This window comes from Micropterus salmoides, unplaced genomic scaffold, assembly GCF_014851395.1.
Source record: "Micropterus salmoides isolate LMB-PRFRI ecotype aquatic unplaced genomic scaffold, ASM1485139v1 Ms_hic_scaffold_16, whole genome shotgun sequence".
NCBI lineage: Eukaryota > Metazoa > Chordata > Actinopteri > Centrarchiformes > Centrarchidae > Micropterus > Micropterus salmoides.
Window position 1 is genome coordinate 9,619,443 of NW_024040707.1, and position 11,365 is coordinate 9,630,807.

The following is an 11,365-nucleotide window of genomic DNA, read 5'->3' on the forward strand; positions in this document are numbered from 1 at the left end:
TCCAAAGTTCACTTTCTTTTAGCTCTGTCTTTGGTCACCACCAAATCAAGAGGGAAATACCTGACTCTTTAGCTGCTAAATGCTCCACTATGTTCACCAGTGTGTCCCTACCTGTGTCTCTCTGCTGCTTGGTGCTGAGCAGGTAGTTTGCATTGTGTTTTTAAGAGCTTTTTCAACGAAAACAGCTGCCTGCTCCAGCTAAAAACTACACTATGAGAATCAAGCTGAAACTCTAAAAAATCTCTGTAAAGCCAAGGGGAGCAGCAGATTCAGGTGATAATTCTCTGTAGGTTCATCACTACTAGTGACCCCTTTTCACATTGTTGTTACATTGTTGTTACATTTGTTATTTTAAAAACTCTTAAATACAGCAGCTTTAAAGATGACATGTCAGGAACAATTAGTGGCTTCCTCTCTGGAGAGGATAATTCACCCAAAAAGGCCACTTACTAGACTGTGGTCAGTTGTTCCCAGAGCAGCCTCTCATTGATTGGGTAGGAGCGAAAAAAGACCATTCCTATCAGCAGAAGTGCAATAGGAACTGGTGAGAACAGCACAATCAAAGCCGTCACCACTCCGTCACCATGGTTACATGCACCCGCTCTGTAGCCCACAAACCTGCAGAAAACAAAATGTGACACACTGACAGAAGTACACACATAACATAAAGTGAGTAGACGGATGATTGGCTCACTGTAATGTCATGGTTGAGATCCCAACAGACAGGCCTCCCGCCAGCTTGCTGCAGAAGGCATAACAGGAGAAAAACAGAGGCTCCAGGTCTTTGCAGGCGGGATGTCTCACAGCAAAATCCTCCACCACATCTGGGAGCATAGACCTGTAGCAGATACAGAACAAGCAGACACATCACATAATAAAACCACATGTCAATTTAGATGAGGTGAACTGACCAGTAAACAAAATAGATTGCTAGAATGTTAATCACTGGCCAGGGACAGGAAGAGGCGATGTGAATGATTCATGTGCACTGCATTCGGTTCTGACACTGATTAGATCTGACAGGGGTGTTGGAAAAGACTGAGAACTTTGTGTCCTATCTGAGAGCTGACTCACCAGGGTAGCAAAAATAAGGTCGCCACACTGAATCCCATCAGAATGCACATAGTCATGAAGACTGGCAGGTTACCGGGAACACAGGCAACTATAATCACTGCTGGGATGAAGAGCTGAGAGAGATGTAAACATGCCTCACAGGTAAGGAGGAGATTGAAGGTGTGGAATATTTACTCTTATCATTCAGTGAGTGTGATTTCTTACTGATAGTCCGATGAAAACTGTGGCCTTTTTTCCTATTCTCAGAAGAACTGTTTGCCACAGAGGGACTGCTATTGAGGCGGCAGTCTGTGGAAATATTGAGACAGTTTCATAAGAAATTCTAAATGTGTATTGTCTTTTAATCATGCACTTTGTCATATCCTTAGAAGGCTACTGAAATGTTGCATTTATACAGTAAATATATTGGTGAGCAGAATGTGTGATTCTAGTGAGTTGCATCTTACCAGAAGAACCAGTAGGAGGTGCTGGAACTGGGCTCCAAGCCCAGCTGCATGACTGCAAAAAAGTGCAAAATTACCCAAGGACATCTGAGATATGGGACGAAAAGTAAAAATGAATTATGCTTTGATAAACATGCATCACTTTTAAAAGCACAAGACCAAATAAAAAATGGAAAAGTGCAAAAATAATTATGCAATGATTATTATTTTATGAATGCCTCTGTGCTGAGTCAGAGTTGATTACTGTGAACTCAAACTATACCTGAAATGCAAGTGCACTGAACACAAAACCAAGCACCAGTCGTTGGTAAGGCATGTGACATATCAGCATCTTTAGCGAATTCAGATAGGACGGTCGTACTCTGTCATCAGAGCAGAGAGGGGCTAAAAGTAAAACCAAAATGAGATATCAAGGAAGGGCAGTGAAATACCAGAAATACACACAATTCACACTTGAGATGAATTTTAGCATAGCATTTGGCATACAAGGCTCTCATGAGCTTCCTATTGTAATGGAACAGAGTCATCTGAATTTGCCTGCCAGACCTATAAACTTCTTGTTGTAACATATGAGTCAGATTCTCTGATTGACATGCTGGCCGGTGACCATTGGGCACTTCTGAATGACTCACCCTTCTGCTCCTTCACTCCCAGGAAGAGAACCAGGCTGCAGAGGAAAAACAAGGCGCCCATGACCAGAGCTGAGGTCAGAAAAGCCTTTTGCTGGAGGCAAAAATACACCCATTGAACATCTAAAGTTAAATCAAGCACAATTATGCTGCCAGCAAATACAAGTAAACTGTCTTTTTTGCTTCCACTTGTATTGTTCTATTAGGCTATGTCATGTTCATACATTTAAGTTAGCCTGTAGCGTTATTCCTCTACAAAGTATTGTTTTATAGCATAATTACCAACACTTTCATGACTATTAATGATAATTTCAGCTTTTGGGTGTGGTGTATAACATATGTGCATTTGACGCATAACAGTTTAACATAGCACTGTAGCAGCTGGATAGATGATTAGTGACCTTTTAAGGGGAGAGCAGAGGGCAGCGGTTAGGTGGAGACTCGGACCCTACAGATGCCCTACACTTATCCTATAGAACTGTGCCCTTATATGGATTGGTGCCTTAGTTTGCAGACTCAGACCCTTATATGGTGTCTAACAGATGCCTAAACATGTCCTATATAAGCTGTGTTTTATGTACAGAGAGACAGAGTGGCCATCGGGCTGGGTCACTCTCCAAGCTGCTGCAGAGCTTGTAATTGATGCTGAACTCCTTGATGTAATAAACTTTTATGATCAAGAACAGTGTCAAGCGGATTTCTTCTCAACACATCATCGCAGCATTATTGTTCGGACACCACATGGGAAATACATAGGAAGCTGCTGCTAGAGACGGTTAGGTTATTAGCATAAGAACTGGGGAAAACACATAGACTGTATAAAAGGGTAAGCAGCTAGCCTGACTCTGTTTGTAGGTAACAAAATCAGCCTACCAGCACAAACAAGCTAGTTATAATGTGTTAATTAGTGGGTTCAACAGGTGCTGGTAGGTGGGTTTTATTACCTGTGGAGCTGGGCTAGCTCCAGTTCTCGTGCTAGGATAAGCTAATTTAATGTAAAGAAATAAGAATAGTATAAATATTCTCATCTCACCCTGGGCAAGAAAGTGAATATGATCTAAAATGCTAAAATTTTTATTTAGTCTGGTCTGATATGGTCTGAATCCCCCTTTATAACTTACCTAGTTTAAAATAATTGTAATGGTGCATGTGTTACAAAAACACTTAGGTTATCCTATTCTATTAAATCTAATCTGTCCCCGCAACACTGTAGTTGTGTAATAACAACAAAATCTGAGAACACACACACACACACATACACAAATGAACACACAACAATGCCGAGCTAAGATGTTGAGCTAAGAACACTAAATTACAGGGTAACAAGATATCCCTGGGACCATGTGGGTACAATGCCAAAGCAATGCTGCTAGACTGAAATGTGAGTGTTTCCCAGCTAGAGTGACGACTTTTCTTTTTTAACACTTTAAGTGCTGTATTTACTGTTTCTGGAAGAGATGCAGTATTTGGTAAAGATGTGCTTTGAGGTGTTTCATGGTCCAGATGTTGGCAGGCCTCTTGTTTTTCTGTGTTGTACACAGCTACAACTTGACCTTGAATTACCGAAGCCAACAGCATCGCCACCATCTCCACACTCATCCCTGCCAAAGAAGGACAGAGGGACAGAGAAGGGGACAAGGAGTGTGAGGGAAATCCTGGTCTACATATTGTTTGGCCTGACCTGCGAATAAGGATCTGAGATGTGGGTGTACGTGCTGGTAGGCTACTCTTACTGTAGGCTGTGGCAGAGTCTCTGTCCCTGTGATCTCCCCCCAGGAACATGTTGAGTGAGAGGTAAGGAACGTTGTAGCACTGTTAATGGACGACAGGGGAAAACTTAATGCCAAATGACACCACGTGTGCGGCGTGAAACCCAGTAGCCATGGTGACACAGCTTGGAGCAAAATGGCAGCAGCAATAGTGAGATGAGGAAGATGAAGAAACACGACTGTAGTGAAAGTTGATTTAGGCACACGATAAAGAAATTTGAATCAGCAGTAGTGGTAGGAGTACTCACAAACTTTACTTAACAAAAAGTACAAGTCCTGTATTCAAAATTATCCATGAAAGGTTAAAATGAAGGGCAACTGGACTTGGTTGAAGATACTCAACTTCTTCAGTTCTGACTGGCTGGTTGGGAAACTCAGCTATTTGACCTCTATGGGATTGTTGTCAAGATGCTCGATACCACTGGTTTGTGATGAGAGTTGTTATGATAGTTGGAGCCAACTGAGGCCAAGTCTGAACGACCATCGTTGGCATCCTCACCTGTGGCCAAAAGAAAGGACAGCATTGTAAGTGGGGGATAAGTGATGGCGTAGACCTCCTCCTCTGTTAAGCGACGGCTTCTGAACCAGGGTGTAAATGGCTTCCTTTACACCTCTTCCAAACCATCTGTCCTCTCTGTCTAAGATATGCACATGGTTGTCCATTAGATAGACTTTTTTTGTCCCTCATACGTCTTGGAGAATCTTCAACCAAGTCCAGTTGCACTTGATTTTAACCTTCCTTGGATAACTTTGATGTGGATGACTGACAACCTTCACAGACATGTATTCAAAAGTTTTAGGAAGATGTGCTTAAAGTATTGAAAGTACAATTACTTGATATATTATTCTATCTGATATTATTAGCTTGTTAATACTGATGCATTATGTGTAAGTAGCATTTTACTGTTAATACTTGAGGTGGAGCTAGTTTGAACTACTTTATATACTTGTAGCTAGTTCAGTCCAGTGGCCCCTCCAAAGAACCAAAACATAAATCGGAGGGATCTGAGATGATTAACAGGAAAGGAAAGAAAGAAAGAACAAAGTTATGAAAACTAATTAAGTTTTTGGACTTCTTTCTAATCTTTAACTTTTTGGTGAAATATTGCTGTTGCACCGCTAACACGTATTGAAATAAAACCATCTGAGAAGTTAAGAGGGGAACTGCTAACCACTTATAGACATCTGATACCGGTGACAAGGGGCCCCAAGTAGACACTGCTTTTTCGCAATTGTATTGCATTTTAAAAGTGTATCATGTTATTTTTAATATAAAATCTGAATCTGAAAAGTAACTGGAGCTGTCAGATAAATGTAGTGGAGTAAAAAGTACAATATTTTAGTTAAGGTGTAAATGAACATTTCCAGCACTGGGTACCAAATGGGGGAAATGAGCAAGAAGAGCCTGTAACACTTAACACTGACTTACACTCATGAGGGTCTCGAACAAGCAGGCTGCTGTGAGGAACCACAGCACACAGAGATCCTGAGACATTGAACCCTGTGGCACAAACCATAGCAGCAGATAGGACAGGACACCAAACGGAGTGGAAAGAACTAGCCTGGGAGATACACAGTGTTAGCTCTGTTGAATACGCGCCAGAGGATGCATCATAGCCTAATTCAAGATGAAGCGTGTTAAACATGTGGCCGCCAACCAACCATGGAGTTAGTTTGCCGATGGGTGTCCAGTTACTGCGGCTCACCAGATATCCAACCAGAGGGTCAGTCACAGCATCCCAGGCATGACTCACAAACAAAATCATGGAAACATAGAAGGCCTCCATCTGTGAAATACTAACTGAGATACTTTATTTTGAAATTAAGATAAGTACATATCAGTAAGGAATACAGATCAGTGGTCATTTTTGTAAGCCACTGTTTGTGAAGACATCTTTAACCATTACCTGCACAAGATCCAGAAGGAAAATCTGCATGGAAACACTTATAGCTATTCTGGTAATCTGATATGGGACCCCACCCACAGCATAACACATCTTCCTGGCCAGAGGAATCCCCCCCAACCCCTGTGAAGACCAGAGAGAAGAGCAGACAGGAAGGTGGAGGGAAATGTTTTTAATAAATAATAATACATTTATTTTTAATAATGTTGAGGTTTGTACAATTGTACAATTTTACAGGTAATTGTGACAGCACATCTTTTTTTTAAAGACAGCCTTTTTAAAACAATCAATCAATCAATTAATGAAGAAAATAATCAGCCAATTAATTCATAATAAAAATAATCATAGTCACAGTCTTATAAAAAATTGTTCAAAATTTGCTCCACCTCAACCAACAGTATAAATCCGTTTTTTGCATTAATGCATGAGTAGTAATTATCAAATAATATATAATAGTATAACAGTCAAAACGGTATTTTTCTTTCTATACTTTAAGTACATTTCCTGATAGTACTTCTTAAGGTATTAAGGTACTGCTTAAGGTAAATATTTTTACTTAAATAACATTTTAAAGACTTTTACTTGTGACAGAGTATCTGTACAGGGTGGTTTTAGTGCAGCCATTTGTTTGCAAACCAAACAAAATCAAACCATGGTGTATTACCTGGAAGAATAATAGGTGATGTGGATTCAAGTCCATGACCCCAATGTAAATTACAGCCAAATTTTACTTAATTTTATTTTTGTGAATCATCACTAAATGACTGAAAGTTAAATTTGACACACTGTTTTTAAAATGAAGTTTGTCATTATAGTAGTATTTAGGTTGTAGACACCTGTATGTGATTTTGACAGTTATTGTAAGGGTTTTGAGAACACCTCTTTGAGATTTTTCTGTTTTTCAGTTTTCGTGTTTTGTGTCACCTGCTCTCAAAATTGCTCTTGTTTCTAACAATGCGTCAAAAAAATCCAGAGAATTGTAGTAGTATTAGCATAATCTAGAGTCCACATCTGAGAGAGAATTACATGAAACAATAATGTTAGCTGAGGAATTGCAAACGACTAGTACAAAATCTACACTGAAAATATTAATATTTTACCTGTTTTGAATATGAGTGCAAAAAGAGAAACATATATTTCATTTGGAAAACTTACCGTCTGTTGACCTTCGCTGCATGAGTTTCTGTCTGCGGTCTGTTTTAATAACTGATTCTTTAATGTCTGGACTCGATTTGTAAAATTCTTAAGACAACTCATCCTTTGAAGTTAGGTAAGAATAACTCCACATGGGGACCGTCAGTTACAATCTTCCACTGCGTCTGTTAGACAACAATAGCTCTCCACCGACACACAGTTGTATTGAACACTGAAATCTGGTTGAACAACTCCTTCTTCTGTGAAAGTGAGGCACTCTTATCCAGCCCACCTGCTCACAGTAAGAATGAATGAACTGGCTCAACAACAAAGTTTATTATGTATGTGTTCCTTGAAATAATTAGATTTGTTAATGAGGAATATTAATCATAAATGTGCCTTTAATTGACTTTGGCTGCTTTTGCTTTTTATCATGTGAACTCTACAGATACGTTAAGATAAATAGATAGAAAGTCATGCATGTTTATCAAAGCATACTCTTTTTTTACATTTTGTCCCACATCTGTTTTATGGGAGGCCAGTTCCATCACATCCTGCTGGTTCTACTGGTAAGATGCCACTAACTAGAACCATACTATCTGCTCTTCTTGATGTTTATGATTTTCACTAGCTTTCTAGTAATTTCACCAAGTTCATGATTAAACAACAAGATACACATTGAAATACAAAGGTGTGAATATTTTCTCAAAAAAAAAAACAAAAAAAAAAAAAAGAGTTCCTACTATGAAAGGTCACTGTTTTCATTGGTAAGAAATCAGTGATATTCATACACTGATAGTACAGAACAAAGTGTCAGTTTGGACTGCTCTGACCTCTTGTGGAACAGCAGGGAAACTTAATCCTCCATCAAATGAACCTGTCGATCAGCAATTTCATGATCAGCAAAAGGAGGAATAGTCTCAAAACTTGACACATTAAATACCTTCATATGGACCTATAATATGGACCTATGTATCCAATTTATCACTGTTGGGTTAAACTCTAGAATAAACCACAGAGTACAAACCAAGATGCTTGCACCATTAACTCTTTAATGATGTCCATTTACGGACTCAGAATATGACCGGATGACACATGAGCCTTATGAGACACACACAAAAGAATATTTGAAAAGTAAAAATAACCAAAAAAAGGAAAGTTTTCTCGCTCTGTTTTCCAAATTTCAAATTTTGTAAAATAAAAATGAAAGACAACAAAAAATCCAGTCAAAACAAACAAGGGAACCAAATGAAACTTAATTACTTGGCAGACAAATTGCCTCCATCACTATATGTCATCACATCACATACCTCAGTTTACTACCAGTTTAATCACAGGATCCCATCACTCCATCTGTTATGCAACTTTGACAAAATTAAATTTATACTTGTGTTTTAAACTTATTGGCCATTTAACGCCATCCTATAAATTGGTGCTCTGATTTGCATTGTCCTTGTCATGACGGAGTCCATACAGCCATTTAATCACTCTTGCGTTTCTCTCAATGACAGAAACACCGTAGGGAACACGCCCTGCAGCATTGCCAGCATCCTCATCGTCTTCACTCTCTGCTCCGGAGCCTGCACACTCAGACCCTGGAGCACTCACACTGCGGAAACGGGCCATGGACACAATGTCAGAACTAGATTCAGTCAGCTCCTGCAGGTCTGCAGGGTCCAAACCACACAGGTTGAAGAAGCGCTCCAGCTCTGTCCCGGCTCGGGAGTACCGGTCGCTCATGTCCGATTTAGACCGGGTCAGAGAGGGGCGTTTTCTGGAACTGGAGGAAGATAAACGTGTAATTGCTGGGGAGGGAGGAGGGAAAACAGGGAGGCTGGGGGGATCAGGGACGGGGGTTCCAGTTGGAGGTGAGGGAGGATTGTCAGGTTTAGATGGAGCAACAACAGGGTTCAGAGGAGAAGGACCTGTTTTTGTTCTGGGGTGAAAGAGATGCAGGTGTGAAGTAGCCGGGCGGAGTGGAGACTGGGAATGTAAAGGTATGGGCTGGAGGGGCTGCCGGATATACTGAGGTAGTCTGCAGGGGGTCCTCCCAGGGCTGGCCTGAGGCATGACATCCACTCTGCGCACAGCCCCAGCAGCTGGAGACCCAGGTGAGCCAGGATTCTCTACCCTGGCCGGTCCAGAGGCTTTTAATCTCACTTTAGCTGGACTAGACCAGTCAGGACGGGGAGGTGGACATGGTCTCTCCTTTTTCTGTTGTGCCCCTGCAGGTGTGGGGCAAGGAGAGCTGTGTGAAGTGGGGACACGATCAGGAACTTTACTGGCCTCTGGAACAAAAGTAGCACTGGATTGGGGCCCATCATTCATACCACTGATCAGGTTACTCAGATGCTCCAAGTTGAATTGGACTTTCTCCTGCTTTGTTTTTGTTTGGGTTGGTGTCCTCCTGGTGGGCCGCAGAGCAGTGCCGGGGTTTAGCAGAGGCTTCCGCATGTCTGGGGGCCCGACTGGCTGCTGTTTAGCAAGAGCCACCGGACTCTTGACATATTTAGCCTTGTCTGCTTCCAGCCTTTCAACCGCACTCTGCTTTGGTCTGGTGGCTGCCGCCGGGAACCGCCGGAAATAGTCCGGCCCCACTGGCCCCTTGGGTCGTAAGCGTGGCGGCGTAGCAGCTACAGCTGTCCTCGCCGGTTGCCTCACTGAGGCTTGGAGAGTCTCCAAAGGCATTTTGTACAACTAGCAGTACCTGTTCGTATGCACTTCCTGTTTACAGCTTTCTCTTTGGCCACCTTGAAAAAAATATATACGGTTATCCTGTATTTATGCCTATAATGATCAGCCTCATCCCATTTTTGAAGAGATGTAACCTCAGCATCGCAGTTCAACTCTAGCTCCTTGACATTTGGACCTGTGGAAGAGAGACACATCCATCAGGAGAGCGTGTGAAGGAAAGACAGCTCAATAAAGAACTCAAATGGACAGTCAGTGAAAATATTTACCTTAAAAGACAAGCAAGCATCTCTTCGTCAGACACTTTTAGTACTCTTAACACAGACAAGACACAGCCAACTCCACAAAGACCCTACACCCATAAACCCTCGTCTTTCTTTAAGACCGCAGCCAATCACACTCTTACAATTACTCAGTCATCCATCTCTTGGCAGACAAACACACAATAAAACTGACACTTCATTTTCAGTCAGTAGAAGGCCTGTGAAGAGTGCCGGAAGTGTGTGTGTGTGTGTGTGTGTGAGGGGTGATGGGGAGGTGCATCAGGGCAGCTATCAACAACCTATTGTCTAGAGGCAATACAGAGCAGATCACACTCACACCAACAGCTGCTACGGGAACAATGACTCCTCTTTAAATAAAGCAGCGAGTTGCCATGGTTTGTAGTGGATTTCTTCCTGAAATACAAGCTTCTGTAGATTAAATCTAATCAAAACAAAGAGGCTCAACTTAGCATCTGTTAACCCATCCCTCTTTGTGTACAGTTAAAAGCCTCAGACTGCAGTGATGGTAATAGTAGCTTGATAAATACAGACACTCTTTCTACACTTTTGTATATACTTAAGATAATGTGTGTGTCTGCAATATGCAACTTGAACAATCTGCAACTGCCAGTCACATTCTCACGTATTTGCCATTCCTGTTTGAGCCAAGCCAAACTCCTGACAGAGCTGTTACATTTTCTGTACCTCCATTCTTACCTGCCTCAAAGTCTACAGATCTTTCCCCAACTTTACAAAAACAAAGTTGTCTCCCTTTACAAGTAAAGGCAACCAGCACCGTGATATATATGATTAAGGTGGCATTACAACCCAAAGAGGAATGTCAAGAGGTGGGTCAGACAAACAAAACTAGAGCCACTAATGTAGTGTTTATGAGTCAAGTGCTGGCTTGTTCTGTTGTTGAGAGTAAATGACAAACATGGAGCGAAGCCGGATGCCAAAGACAAATGAAACAGAAACATAAAGGGACAGGTAAACAAAGACAAAAGTCCCACATATACTCAAGGCCTACATACTAGTCTTGCCCTGACAAGCTCAGGCCTACTTGTATTGTAGGTGTAGGTTAGCTGTTTGTTTGTCTTTAGGCATTTCTACAGAAAGACTCACCTTGACGGTCTTGGTTGATCTCCTGATCCTCTCCTGGGTTTCTAGTTTTAGCCCCAGTGAACACAGTGCTGTCCTGCTGATGAGAATGTGTGAATGGGTTTGAAAGCAGCAAAAGACAAACCTGTTTGACAACTCATGTGTGCTCCTCCTGAGCCCGCCCACTCTCGCTGATTGGCCCAGTCACTCTCTTTCAAGGACATAAACTGGACTTCTTTGGTCACATGAGCCTGCCATTGTTTTCTGTTGCTTGCTTGATGATAAGCACTCTCTGTTTGCTGGTATCGTAATTCAGCTACAGTATGTGCTGACACACTTTCAGCAGTTCAAAGGTCT

General features: G+C 41.6%; 2 protein-coding genes across 3 annotated transcripts; both read right to left on the reverse strand.

The window, feature by feature from the left end:
* Nucleotides 1-445: 445 nt before the first annotated feature.
* mfsd2al2 (major facilitator superfamily domain containing 2a-like 2) lies at nucleotides 446-7,834 on the reverse strand. Its single transcript, XM_038721817.1, has 13 exons — nucleotides 6,897-7,834; nucleotides 5,823-5,942; nucleotides 5,578-5,702; nucleotides 5,345-5,477; nucleotides 3,880-3,958; nucleotides 3,590-3,747; nucleotides 2,150-2,240; nucleotides 1,780-1,901; nucleotides 1,521-1,604; nucleotides 1,279-1,362; nucleotides 1,075-1,187; nucleotides 695-838; nucleotides 446-618 (listed from the first exon to the last, which is right to left on the reverse strand). Exons 1-13 carry the CDS (start codon nucleotides 7,074-7,076, stop codon nucleotides 450-452), a joined length of 1,602 nt encoding a protein of 533 aa, XP_038577745.1. The 5' UTR covers nucleotides 7,077-7,834; the 3' UTR covers nucleotides 446-449.
* A 151-nt stretch (nucleotides 7,835-7,985) lies between these two features.
* Nucleotides 7,986-11,178, reverse strand: fam110a (family with sequence similarity 110 member A). Of its 2 annotated transcripts, XM_038722298.1 has the most exons (3): nucleotides 11,033-11,178; nucleotides 9,782-9,822; nucleotides 7,986-9,703 (listed from the first exon to the last, which is right to left on the reverse strand). In XM_038722298.1, the coding sequence occupies exon 3, from the start codon at nucleotides 9,639-9,641 to the stop codon at nucleotides 8,376-8,378; it is 1,266 nt and encodes a 421-aa protein (XP_038578226.1). In that variant the 5' UTR covers nucleotides 9,642-9,703; nucleotides 9,782-9,822; nucleotides 11,033-11,178; the 3' UTR covers nucleotides 7,986-8,375. The 2 variants fall into 2 exon arrangements, with proteins under 2 accessions (XP_038578226.1, XP_038578225.1); XM_038722297.1 differs by having other exon boundaries at nucleotides 7,986-9,822.
* Between the last annotated feature and the right edge of the window lie 187 nt (nucleotides 11,179-11,365).